This window comes from Suricata suricatta, chromosome 6 (assembly GCF_006229205.1).
Source record: "Suricata suricatta isolate VVHF042 chromosome 6, meerkat_22Aug2017_6uvM2_HiC, whole genome shotgun sequence".
Classification (NCBI taxonomy): Eukaryota; Metazoa; Chordata; class Mammalia; order Carnivora; family Herpestidae; genus Suricata; species Suricata suricatta.
In genome coordinates, this window is record NC_043705.1 from 119,531,240 (window position 1) to 119,544,988 (window position 13,749).

General features: G+C 35.7%; 1 protein-coding gene across 1 annotated transcript in view; it reads left to right on the top strand.

Annotated features, from left to right (window-relative positions):
* The window catches only part of CPLANE1 (ciliogenesis and planar polarity effector 1), a 134,672-nt gene that overhangs the window by 14,700 nt on the left and 106,223 nt on the right, over positions 1-13,749 (top strand). Inside the window, exons 6-14 of the mRNA XM_029940985.1 lie at positions 3,532-3,638; positions 5,933-6,089; positions 6,497-6,600; positions 7,859-8,041; positions 10,839-11,088; positions 11,262-11,414; positions 11,573-12,339; positions 12,878-13,086; positions 13,282-13,362. Of these exons, the coding sequence (XP_029796845.1) occupies positions 3,532-3,638; positions 5,933-6,089; positions 6,497-6,600; positions 7,859-8,041; positions 10,839-11,088; positions 11,262-11,414; positions 11,573-12,339; positions 12,878-13,086; positions 13,282-13,362 (2,011 nt within the window). The remainder of the gene's footprint in view (positions 1-3,531; positions 3,639-5,932; positions 6,090-6,496; positions 6,601-7,858; positions 8,042-10,838; positions 11,089-11,261; positions 11,415-11,572; positions 12,340-12,877; positions 13,087-13,281; positions 13,363-13,749) is intronic.

The following is a 13,749-nucleotide window of genomic DNA, read 5'->3' on the forward strand; positions in this document are numbered from 1 at the left end:
CCTTGAGGGTGTCATGCTGAGTGAAGTAAGCCAGGCAGAGAAGGACAGAAACCATATGTTTGCAGTCATAGGTCTAGCAGGAAAACAAGAGAGACCCAATGGAGAACCAGGGGGAACGGAGGAGAGAGAGAGAGTTGGGGAGAGAGGGATGCAGAACTTGAGAGACTATTGAATGCTGAGGGTGAACTGAGGGTTGGGGGGGAGGGGGGAGGAGGGGTGGTGGTGATGGTGGGGGGCACTTGGGAAGAGCACTGGGTGTTATATGGAAAACAATTTCACAATAAAATATTATGGAGAAAAAAAAAAGACAAGAAATAACAAGTATTTGGCAAAGATGTGGAGAAAAAGGAACTCTTAAGTACTGTTAGTGGGAATTGGTCCAGCCACTCTGGAAAACAGTATGGAGGTTCCTCAAAAAATTAAAAATAGAAATACAATATGATCCACTAATTACACTAGGTATTTACCCCCCCCAAAAACAAAAACACTTACTTGAAAAGACATATACTACCCTATGTTTACTACAGCATTATATACAATAACTAAGATATAGAAGCAAGCCATTGTCTATTAATAGATAGATGAATGAATACAGAAGATGTGGTTTATTTTCAAAATGGAATATTACTCAGTGATAAAAAATAATTAAATCTTGCCATTTACAACAGCATGGATGGAGCTAGAGGGTATAATGCTAAGTGAAATAAGTCAATCAGAGAAAGACAAATACCATGATTTCACTTCTGTTGAATCTGAAAGACAAAATGGACAGACTCTTAAATACAGAGAACAAACTGGTGGTTGCCAGAGGGGAGGTGGGTGATGGGTGGGTGAAAGAGCACACTTATCTTGATAAACACTGAGAAATATGTAGAATTGTTGAATCATATCGTACACTTGAAACTAACGTAATGCTGTATGCTAATTATACTTGAATTAAAAAAAGTGGTTTGACCTTAGAGATTCCTTTCTCTTTTCCTAGTATTTTTCCTAGTTTTTAATATTTGTACACTTATTTATTCATACATTCATTTAGAGCACAGCAGGGGAGAGGGACAGACAGAGAGAGGGAATCCTCAGCAGGCTCCACACTTAGAGTGGAATCTGACACAGGGCTTGAGTGCACAACCCTAGGATTATGCCCTGAGCTGAAATCAAGAGTCGGATGCTTAACTGACTGAGTCACCCAGATACCCCAATTTTTATTTATTGTTTTACTTAAGTATAGTTGAGACATAGTGTTACATTAGTTTTAGGTATACAACATGATGATATAGCAATTCTTTGTTATGCTGTGCTTGCCGCAAGTTTAGCCACCATCTGTCACCATCAAAACTATTATAATGCCATTGATTACATACCCTATGTTGTACTTTTAGTCCCATGACTTATTTGTTACATAACTAGAAGCCTGTATCTCCCACTCCCCTTCACCCCAACTCCCCTCTGGCAACTGTCAGTTTATTCTCTGTATTTATAAGTCTGATTCTGTACTTTTCTCTACTTTTAAAATAGAACTAGTTTTATAATTTAAAAAGCTAGAATTGGTGATGATTAAGCCAATTAATTCCTAGGAAAGAACACATTCATAAACTAAAAAACATTATCAATAGCTGCATGCACTCTTTATATGTATGGACCAACATTTTATTACCCAATCCACTATTGTTAGAAATTGCATTTTGAAATTTTATTTTCCTCTGCCTTCCTCCACCCCTAAATTAGTACCCTAATTTAGATAATAATTAACTATAAAAATAAAAGAAAAAATTAAAAGAATCCAGTTTTAGTCATAGTAAATGGCAGTGTTTTCTTTCTTTTTTAGTTTATATTTTTGAATGTTTATTTATTTATTTTGAGAGAGCGAGCATGCCTGTGGGGAAGGGGCAGAGAGAGAGAGAATCCCGAGCAAGTCCCCGATGTGAGGCTCAAATCTACAAACCGTGAGATCATGACTCGAGCCGAAATGAAGAGTGGATGCTTGCTTAACTGATTGAGCCCCTCCGACACACCTTAATTTTTATTTATTTTTCTTTCAAATTTTTATTTAAATCCAGTTAGTTGTGTAGGGCAATATTGGTTTCAGGAGTAGAATTCAGTGATTCATCATTTACATCTAACACCCAGTGCTCATCATAACCACTGCCCTCCCAAAACCCATTCCCCATTTAGCCCATCCCCTACGCACATCCTTCCATCAACCCTCAGTTTGTTCCCTATCTTTAAGAGTCTCTTATGGTTTGTTTCCCTATTTTCTTTTCCCCCCCTTCCATTTGTTCATCTGTTTTATTTTGTTTATGTTTATTTTTTGTGAGAGACAGACAGTGTGAACTGGGGAAGGAGGCAGAGATAGAGGGAGACACAGTCAGAAGTAGGCTCTAGGTTCTGAGCTGTCAACATTGAACCCAGTGAAGGGCTCAAAGTCATGAATCACATGATCATTACCTGAGCTGAAATCAGACACCCAACCAACTGAGCCACCCAGGTGCCCCTCATCTGTTTTGTTTCTTAAATTATACACATGAGTAAAATCATATGGTATTTGTCTTTCTCTGACGGACTTATTTTGCTTGGCATTGTATCGTCTAGCTCTTTCCAAGTCATTACAAAGGCAGGATTTCATTCTTTTTGATGGCTGAGTAATATTCCATTATATATATGTACACCACATCTTATCCATTCATCAGTTGATGGACATTTGGGCTCTTTCCATGATTTGGCTATTGTTGATAATGCTGTTAAAAACTTTGGGGTGCATGTGCCCTTTCAAATCTGTATTTTTGTATCCTTTAGGTAAATAGTACAATGCTGGGTTGTAGGGTAGTTCTATTTTTAACTTTTTGAGGAACCTTCATACTCTGTTCTGGGGTGGTTGCACCAGTTTACATTCCTACCAAAAGTACAAGGGTCTTCCCCTTTCTCTGCATCCTCGCCAGCACCTGTTGTGTCTTGTGTTAATTTTAGCCATTCTGACAGGTGTGAGGTGGTATTTCATTGTGGTGTTGATCTGTATCTCTGTAGTGATGAATGATGTTGAGCAGAAGACATCTGGGTGTCTTCTTTGGAAAAATGTCTATTCACATCTTCATTGGCAGTGTTTATTTTTAAAAAATTTTTAAATTATGTTTGTTTATTTTTGAGAGAGAGAAAGACTGTTAGTCGGGGAGGGGTAGAGAGAGGAGGACACAGAATCTGAAGCAGGCTCCAGGCTCTGAGCTGTCAGCACAGAGCTTGACGTGGGGCTCAAGCCAAGAAATCATGCCAAGATCATGACCTGAGCCAAAGTTGGATGCTTAACTCACTGAACCACCCAGGCGCCCCAATGTGTTTCCTTAAGACAATAAACTGCACCTTGATTTCTGAGCCATGAACTCAGAAATAAATTATTTATTCTTTAGCCCAATGTTAAAAATAAAGATACAGGAGTTCCATGTATTTCATTTATTTTATTTATGATGAGAAATATATGTTTTATATATTGGTTTATTTTCAGATTAATTATATACTAAAGTTTGTTACATTTATCTATAGTTGTTTGGAGACTGCTGCTTGTGTTCATTTACTTTTTATTCTGGAGAATGTCTGAAATTAACGTTTCTAGCAATTCGGTGGCATGAGAATGTACTTACATCTATAAGGTGAGATAAAGGTTTCCTTTTTCCTTATTTTCTATCCTTTTAAAACATTTTTTCCACTCATAGATACATAATAAGATTAGTTAAATGAAATGTAAACTTGAACTTTTGAGACTTTTACAAATCTATTTTTCCCATAAGTACTGCTTTTATTATTAAAAGTTTTCATTTTAATGCTTTAGACAGAAAGAACAAGCGAGGGAGGGGCAGAGAGGGAGGGGGACAGAGGATCAGAGGCAGGTTCTGTGATGACAGCAAGGAGCCAATGCAGGAGTCAAGCTCACCAAATGCAAGACCATGACCTGGAAGTCGGATGTTCAACCGACGTAGCCACCCAGGCATCCTTAGTCTTTGTGTTAAATGTTTACTCCAGAAGGTTTTTCTTGTTTTTATTTCCTTCCTGAAAATTGAGAATATGTGAAAGGTAAGATAGGCTATGGTCTTTCTTGTATTAAAATTATAAAGATAGCTATTTTGGAAAATAATTCAATTGAATTTTAAAAAGGATGTAACAAATTTACTGCTGTACCCTTTAACTCTTCAAGTACTTTTTATTATTTTTTATTTAAATGTTTATTTTGAGAGCAATAATGCATGCACATGAGTGGGGAAAGGGCAGAGCAAGAGCGAGAGAGAGAATCCAAGCAGGCTCTGCAGTAACAGTCCGACATGGGGCTCGATCTTCTGAATCGTGAGTTCATGATCTGAGTCAAAATCAAGAGTCAGACACTGAACTGACTGAGCCACCCAGGTGCCCTACTCGCGTGCTTTATTTGTTTGTTTGTTTTTGAGAGAGAGTGTGTGTGTGAACAGGGGAGAGGCAGAGAGAGAGAGGGAGACAGAATCCGAAGCAGGCTCCAGGCCTAATGTGGGGCTTAAATTCACAATCTGTAAGATCATGACCTGAGCGAAAGTTGGATGGTTAACCAACTGAGCCACGTAGGTGCCCCTGCTCATGTACTTTTTAAATTAAAAATAGTTTAATTTATTCTAAAAAGCCCAGTAAAATACAGAGTGCATTAAAAGCCTATCATGCCTGGGGTACCTGGGTTTCTCAGTCAGTCAAGCATTGGATTCTTGATTTTGGATCAGGTTGTGATTTCATGGTTCATGAATTTGAGCCCTGCATCTAGCTCTGCACTGACATTGTGGAGCCTGCTTGGGATTCTCTCTCCCTCTCCATCTGCCCCTCCCCCACTTGTAAATAAACACTCTCTAAATAAATAAATAAACTTAAAAAAAAAAAAACATTTTCAGAGGCACCTGGGTGGCTCAGTCGGTTAAGCCTCCGACTTCAGCTCAGGTCAGATCTCACGTTCGTGGGTTCAAGCCCCGCGTCAGGCTCTGTGCTGACAGCTTGCTCAGAGCCTGGAGCCTGCTTCCGGTTCTGTGTCTCCCTCTCTCTCTGCCCCTCCCTCTCTCATGCTCTGTCTCTCTATGTATCAAAAATAAACAAAACATTAAAAAATATTAAAAAAAAACATTTTCATACCTCAATAAGATTTAATAAAATAGTGTGTTTTTTAAAATTTTCTTAATTTCCTTATGCTATGGTACTTTATTAAAGTGTAATTTATATAGTGTAAAATGAATAAATCCAAAGTGTATAATGAGATGGACTTTGATAAATGTGCATGTGTGTAACCATTCTCATGTCAAATATAGAATGTTGTCACTATTTTATTTTCATTTCTAAAGATTTTTGTTTGTTTGTTTTAGGTTTAATTACTTATTTTGAGAGAGAGAGAGAAAGGAAGGGGCAGAGAGAAAGAAGGAGAGGGAATCCCAGAACCATGAGATTATGACCTGAGCAGAAATCAAGAGTCAGATACTTTAACCTATTGAGCCACCCAGGCGCCCCTAAAGATTTTATTTTTAAGTGATCTCTACGTCTAACATGGGGCTTGAACTTACAACCCCAAGATCAAGAGTCAAATGCTCTCCTGACTGGGCCATCCAGGCACCCCAGAACATTGCCACGATTTTAAAAATCATTTCTTCCCTATTTAATGTCTGTGAAAATGTTTAGAATATGTGTCATCTAAATCTTTAAAAAAAAAAAACAGATGCATTTGGGGTTGACTATGGAACATGCCATTACTAACAAAATGCTGATATTGAACTTGTTTCACTGGCAACTGCTCTTTTGTGGCTTGGATGAAAATTCTGAGCAGTTGCTAAGAGGGCCTTTAATATTCATGCAACATGCAGGAATTGGACCCTTAAGTTTTTTATGATGATCTAAATATTAAAAGTTACTGTATTTCCTGTTTTCAATTCTTTCATTACTTTCTTAGATCATTGCCATATTGCGTTCATTGGGCCCAAAAAGACTGCCTTCTGTGCCATCTGATTCCCAAATGTGAGTCAGTAAAGTCAAGAGGAGCTATAATTTCTGCCTTTTCAAGAGATGGCGTTACCCTGGCAGTAGCTCTGAATCAGAAAGACCCAAAGGTCAGTATATGTAATCTGTCTTGAAAGTAACATATAAAAAACAGTTTTGTTCAATTTGGAGTTGTTTTGTAATACTACTTTATGTTCTTTATATTGGTGTTTTCTGATCCAGTTTAATAGTGTAGATTGGTAAAGTTATTTCAGCTAGCAGCTATAATTTTAAAATTTGGCCTTCAGAAGTGAAAAAACGGTAACAAAAAGGAAGAAGAAGGGCGAAGTGGTAACTGATGTCCTTAAAATATGGTATAAAACAGTGAGGAGTTTTAGTTTTCAGTATTGTTTTGCCAGGTGGGAAAGACTCCCAAGATAGTTTATTGGTATAATAATAGATCTCTAGCTCTCTAGAATTATAAGTAATGATTGCAGTAAAATAATTTTAATGGTTTTTGTTGTTATTTGCTTTCTAGGCAACTCAGGTATTGTTTATAAACACACTGAATTTTGTTACTCTCTGTGGTAGCCTGAGAGGATGTAGTAATAAGAATCCTGTGGTTCCACCTACACTTATCAGGTATGAACTCTTATGTTTCTACATAGCATTTTTATATTCTCTTCTAATAGTATGATAAGTTTAAGGCTCTGATATTTCAAAAGATACCTAAATAAGTATTTAGATAGACAGGTAATGCAACTTACTTACAGCATTTGTGCTTCATTAATTGCTATATGTAAGGAAAATCTTACTAATTTAAGAAAGGGTCTTGTAGGATAGAAGATACATGAATGTATTTTCTTTTCTCTTTTATTTTTTTCTGTGTTGGCTCAGGAGAAGTAGAATCCTAACTGGATAAGGAATATTGGGTATAATTAGAGACTGAAATGAGAAAACCTGGATGGGAAGATCATTATATACTTGGGGTGGTAGAGGTGTTTATAGCTTTTTAAACAAAGTTCGCATGCTATTCCTATGGGTTAACTAGCAATAATCAGGATTTTGGATAACCCAAGAGCCCCTACCAGGACCTACTTGGGGTTACAGAGTAGGAAGATTTCCTCTTGATTGGACTTTCTAATTTCCTTTTCTGAACATTTTTCTTTGCTAGTCTCTGAATTTCCAAAGTTTTCAGGTCTATCTAGCCTTCCCTCTTCATTTTCTTTCCCTACTCAAAAGTTCCTTTCAGAAGGGATTACTCATTCTTACACCTGAAATTAATGTAACATCATGTCTTGACTATACATCAATAATAGAAACAAAGAAAAAAAAAAGAAAGCAAGCATTACTGGTCTCAGTGCAGTGGTCTGTTTGACTTAGAGTGTACATTATTTACACAAGAAGCTACTTTTTGTCTCCATGAAAGATTAATATTACTAGACAGTTAAGGAGTAGTCAGGATGAGGTTGGGAAGAGGGAGTCTGCTGCCACGTGGAACTCTAGCAAGTTGCAGAGAGGACAGGCATGGTATTGATTGACCTTTAAATCTATCAGTAATTTGAGTTGTAGACGCCAGTAGAATTAAAGTTGTTTTAATTAAAATGTGAGTAACTAAACTTAATTCTTTTAGTGAGTATTTTCATCTTATCATTTGCTTATGTGTCTACATGAATTTCTAATTGGTACGTTATATGGAGTAGATGTTGATGAGCAAACTCCTTTTTTCCCTTATCTTTTTTCTGGGAAGTAAAATATATGAAATGTATGTGGCAGCGGTTTCCTACTATTCATTCTTTTCCCCTTATTTTTTGAAATGTTTCAGCCCTGCTTGGCCATTTTAAATTGTCAAAAACATTGTAGAGAGTCCTTTCTAAACATACTGTCTTGCTTTTTCTAGGTCCTACTGGGTAGGTGATATCAGCTGGACTCATGATAGTCTTTTTCTGGCTTGTATGTTAAAACGTGGTTCCCTGGTTTTACTGACCTGCCAAGGTGAATTGGTAACATTAATTACATTTGGTTGCTCTATAGAATTTGGGCCAGCAGAATTTATTCCTTTTCACCCACTCATAACATATAGGTGAGACATTTGAATTGTTTTAATTTGTTTATAGAAGGCTTTCTCTTTTGGTATTACTTTATTGTGTATTTTTAAAAAATAATTTCATCTTTCGAATTGTCTTATTCTTTCTTTGACTCTGTCCTCTCAGTATTTTCTTATTTATAGTTTTCTTCTATTTCTTTTTGTTGCTAAATCCTGGTGAAAATTTGACATTATGACTATGTAAGTATAATAAGTTATTTAAATATTCAATAGCACTAAAACATTTATCTTCCTTTATGTAAAAATTCAAAGTATAATATGTCTTTTACTGTTTTAAAAGAAGGCGACTTAAATACATGAGTAACTCAAAATTAACTTGGCACATGGATTTATCTATTATTTCCCCAAAAGGAAAAAGGGAAAAAGTTGTTGGAAATGGATAGAAGACTTTAGAATTTAGCCATGTTTTAATTTTTAATTGTGGGATAGGGTTGCAGTTTGGCTTTGGAGTCAGATCAAAATTCAAATCTTTGTTCTTCTACTTATTAATTATATGACTTTGGGTAAGTTATACTTTAAGCCTCTTTTTCTCTTACTGGGGAGTGAAAATGAGTATATTTGTCTCTTAGGGTTGAGGGAATGAAGTAAAATAATAAATGGTTATAAATAACTTAGTGCAGTTCTGATAGAAGTGCTCATTAAATATTTGTTGTTATTGGTGTTAATATTAGATATGACCTGACATATACACACAGGTATTTACAAAACAAAAACATTGGGAACGGATTTTGACATTAATCTACTGCCATTGCCTCACGGAAAGGAAATTGAGGCATTGTCCTTGATTATTTTTAGCAAAAAGTGATGCTTAAATTTTATCACTAGAAAATTCTAAGTGAAAAATTTATTGGGGAACCTGGCTGTCTCAGTTGGAAGAGCATGCGACTCTTGATCTTGGGGTTGTGAGGTTGAACCCCACATTGGGTATAGAGATTACTTAAAAATAAGATCTTTTAAAAAAATTGTCACTTCATGCAGTGAAAGTATTTTTTCTTATTTCTTTATAGTCCAATTTATAATTGACTTGAATGTCCTCACATTCTTTTTAAGACTTTTTTTTAATGTTTATTTATTTTGGGGGGAGGGAGGGGCCAAGAGCAAATGAGATACTGAATTTGAAGTAGGATCCACTGAATCTGAGCTGTCAGCAAAGAGCCCAACATCAGCTCAAACTCACAGACCTCTAGATCATGACCTGAGCCGAAGTTGAATGCTTAACTGACTGAGCCACCCAGACACAGCCCTCATATTTTTTAAAAAATTAATTTAGGGGACTCATGGTTGGCTCAGTCTGTTAGGCATCCGACTCTTGATCTCAGCTCGTCTTGATCTTAGGGTTGTGATTTTAAGCCCCGTGTTGGGCTCTGCACTGGGTGTGGAGTCTATTTGGAAAAAAAAACTAATTTAGGACCTTGTTTTTTTTTTTTTTTTTTTTTTAAAGTTATTTTGAGAGAGAGAGCATGAGCAGGGGAAAGGCAGAGAGAGAGGAAGAGAGAAAATCCCAAGCAGGCTCCACTCTGTTGGAGCAGAGCCCAATGTGGAGCTCAAACTCACGAACTATGAGATCATGACCTGAGCCCAAACCAAGAGTCAGATGCTTAACCAACTAAGCCACCCAGGCACCCCAATGTAGGACTTTTTTTTAATGCTTATTTATTTTTTGGGAGCGGGAGAGGGAGAGGGAGAGGGTTGAGCAGGGGAGGGGCAGAGAGATGGAGGCACAGAATCCAAAGCAGCTCCAGGCTCTGAGCTGTCAGCACAGAACCTAATGTGAGGCTCAAACTCATGAACCTTGAGATCATGACCTGAGCCAAAGTTAGACGCTTAACTGACTGAGCCTACCCAGGTGGCCCCCAATTTAGGACCTTTTAAAATAGATTACTTTTGGGGCGCCTGGGTGACTCGGTTGAGCATCCGACTTCAGCTTAGGTCATGATCTCGCAGTTTGTGGGTTCAAGCCCTGTGTCGGGCTCTGTGCTGAGAGCTAGCTCAGAGCCTTGAGACTGAGTCTTCAGATAGATTCTGTGTCTCCCTCTTTCTCTGACCTTCCCCTGCTCACAATCTTTCTCTCAAAAATAAATAAAAACTTAAAAAAAAAATAAAGGTGAAGGAAAACTTAAAAAAAATAGATTACTTTTCTTGATTATATAAATGATACATATTTATTATGTAAAAAACTAAATTTAGAAAAATAATGCCTGTAATGAATACAGGCATTATTTTGCTAAAAATAATCAAGGACAATTCTCTTATTAAGGGAGAGAAAAAAAACTGAGGAAGACATTTGGAGAAGATGGTAGTTGGTAAAATTTTGTCAACTGAAGATTAAATTTGACTGACTGACTATCTAAATGTACTTATTTACTGTTATGGTAGTGTACCTGATTCTGATTATTTAATATTATGTATTCATAACTCATAATTATATTCATGTAAGTATATTTATATAGTAAGAAGGAAGGTTAGCTACTTTAACTCTGTATTAGTAAAAATGAACTGCCTTATTTCTTTTCTGAAATAATTTGTATAAAACTAAAAACAACAGAGTAAATGCCACAATTCAGGGACTATTTAAAAAACATATAAGCCTACATGTTATTTAATCACTTATATCTTCCTTACAAATATATACAATTTAATGTTAGTGTGTTTAACTGGCTGATTTATCATTCTATAGCTTTTAATTGTTGTTTTGCTTTTCTTTGGAATAATCTGATTGTTTCCTTTAAGATTTTTCTTTTACTAATTCTTCAATTTTGTGTTTGTTTGCTAGACCACAGCAGTTTACATTTCAAGATTCAAATAATTCTGTAGATTCATCAACTTCTGACATTGATCCTATGAGACAGAGATTTTCTATAAAAGCACATTCAAGATTACCCTACCTCATTATTTCTGATGGATACATGGTTACAACCCTTCGATTTCTTGATAACCTGTCTCCATCAGTGCTCATGAGATCTCTTCTACTTGATTCAACCCAGAGGCTTGAGAAAACATACCAAAGTATGGTATTGTCTAAGGTATAGTGCTTTTGGTATCCTTGGTAAAAGTTGGCTTGTCTTTTCAGATCTAAAACCATACAGACAGTAATGTCATTGGATTGTATATAGTTGTCTATAGAAGTTTTAATTGCTTGTGATAGGATTACAGATACAATTTTGCTCTTGGATATCTTTTATCTTTCCTTCTACAGCCAAAGGGCAAAGGGCTGAACTTGCGATCATTGGATTCCCTAAGGTCTAGCCTGTTAAAACACCAAGGAAATAAAAGCTTAACTGATTCTGCTATCCCCAGATTCTTACAGGCAGATGAAACAATGAACTCAAGTGAAAAAGCAGATTTTCAGGTACTTAGTATGTGTTTTATTTACTTTGAATAATTAAGTATTGACTTTATTCCAAGAAACATATTTTTTTTTTGTTCACGGGAGAGAAATTTGAGAACACCAGTAGTTTTACTTATAAGATATTAAATTAAACATAATTTTCTTCACTCATGTTTTAGGGTTTTGAAGCAGAAGAAACTAATGAAGGCAAACACTTTGCAAACAACTTATTCTCACTTTGGAGCCAAAAAAATGATTCATTGTTTAGTAGTGTCAAGGAGGGAAGATTGGAATTTGCATCTATGTTTGATACAATACATGCAAGGGATGATACGGAGGAGACCAATAGAACCATTACAGAACTGCATTCTGTCTACAAAAATCTCCTTGCAGCATGGACTATAGGAATTTCAAAAAATGTAACGGAGAAAAATGTAATGTTAAATTACACAGTTGTTTGTATCACTCATTTTTTCTACATTCTTCAATTTATAAAATGTCCTTTCCCCAAACTCGATCCTTTTTTAAGCAAGAACACAAGACATAATGCATGGGTACTTTGTATCTTTCAACTTTTTCATCAGTGTTTGTCAATCCAGTATTGGGATATGAGATATAAACAAGATGTGGGACATTTGGTAAAGCTGACCTCAAATACTATAACGCTTTTGCTGATTCAGCAACAACAGGGTCAGTTATTTTCAGAGAAGCTTTTGGCTTGTTTTCATTTACTCAAAATGGTAGCTGCTTATTTAAGTAACATATACATTCTTCAACCTGAAGTTATTTCGTCAGTTGATGGAAGTAGAACAGCAAATCAAGACCAGTTGGTGGTACCCATTTTTCAAATGTTTCAAGGTAGTGGTTCTCAGGAAAACTGGTCTTGGAGTTCATCTTTCAAGATTCATCCTCAAGTAGTAAATCTTACTCAACAACCAGGACACAGGTATAATTAATTACCTTATAATAGGGTATTGTCAACATAGGTGGTTTCCTTTTTGAAAAATTGAGATGTAATTCTCATGCTGTAAAATTCACCATTTTAAAGTGTAAAATTCATTGATTTTTAGTATAGTCACAAGGTTCTAGAACTCTTAGCACCAGTTGCAAAATGTTTTTATAATCCCCAAAAGAATCTCTGTATTCATATCCAGTCCGCATTAATAGATTTTATATTTAAGCCAAATGTTATTCAACAGATGTATATAATTAGTCTTGGGCAGCCATGATACATGCCCAAGTATTGAAGGATTTTGGTTTAGGTAAGCACTATAGAAGAATGACCATGAAGGTTTATGAAGATTTTAAAAATGTATTAAACATTTTTTGGACTTTGTACTATATTTAAATTTGATCAGTTTGTGTATATATTATTGTATCAGTGAAGAATACAGGCAGAAATAATAAGACTAAGTAGGACACTTTACATATTTTTATTCCTAGTCTGAAATTTGGTTTTGATGATTACTTAATTTTGTGTGCAGATTGGCTGTTCTCTGGAGAGTGTTGTACAACAAAACTTTATGGTATCAAACACAATTAAATCAAAGACTTCCTGAAGGTGACAGACAGTTAACTGAAAAGATGGCACAGGAAGCATCTACTGTCCAGGCTCTGCTGTGTCATATACAGGCTAACTTACAGACTGCTGGGGCTCGCTTGGGCCAAGAGTTAGAACTTCAGCCTATCAATGGTCAGTAGCTTACAAACATTTAACTCTGTGAATAAGCAATATAGGTAACTGGGCTTTGATTTTATATATAGTTGGAATTATTTGTTTTTCAGAATAGTTTCTGGCTAAGCTATATTCACTGAATTTTAAAATGAAGTAAATTTTCATAGGGTAGTTTCATTAACTCTGACTGATTGTTGGATAAAAACTTTGTAGGTGAAGAGTGTTTCCTATTAGGATCATATGAAAAGTCTGTTCAACTGTGGAAGAAAGCTCTACAAGAAACCCAAGAGAAAGGTAGGGGAGTGTTAAAAAATAATAGTTACCATAATATTGGTAGGAATATATTTTGACATGCTGTAGAGATTAAAAATAATTCCAGATTTCTGAGTGCTCAGTTTTTTAATGCTCAAATGGAATACATATGCTAGGCATCTTGAGTGTCAGAAATGCTTATTTAAAATTATTTTGGGTCTTTTTTTTTTTAATTTATAAAGTTTCATATTTTTTAACATATGCAATTATTTTCCATCCTTTACAATACAGTAGTTGCAATGACACTCAAAACAGAAAAGCAAAGTAAAAAATCAAAACACCAACTTCTGTTTCATGTAATTAGACTTATACAGAAATTAGAAGGTTAAGTAACAACTAGTTAATTACCTAATTTCACAGCTATCTGAA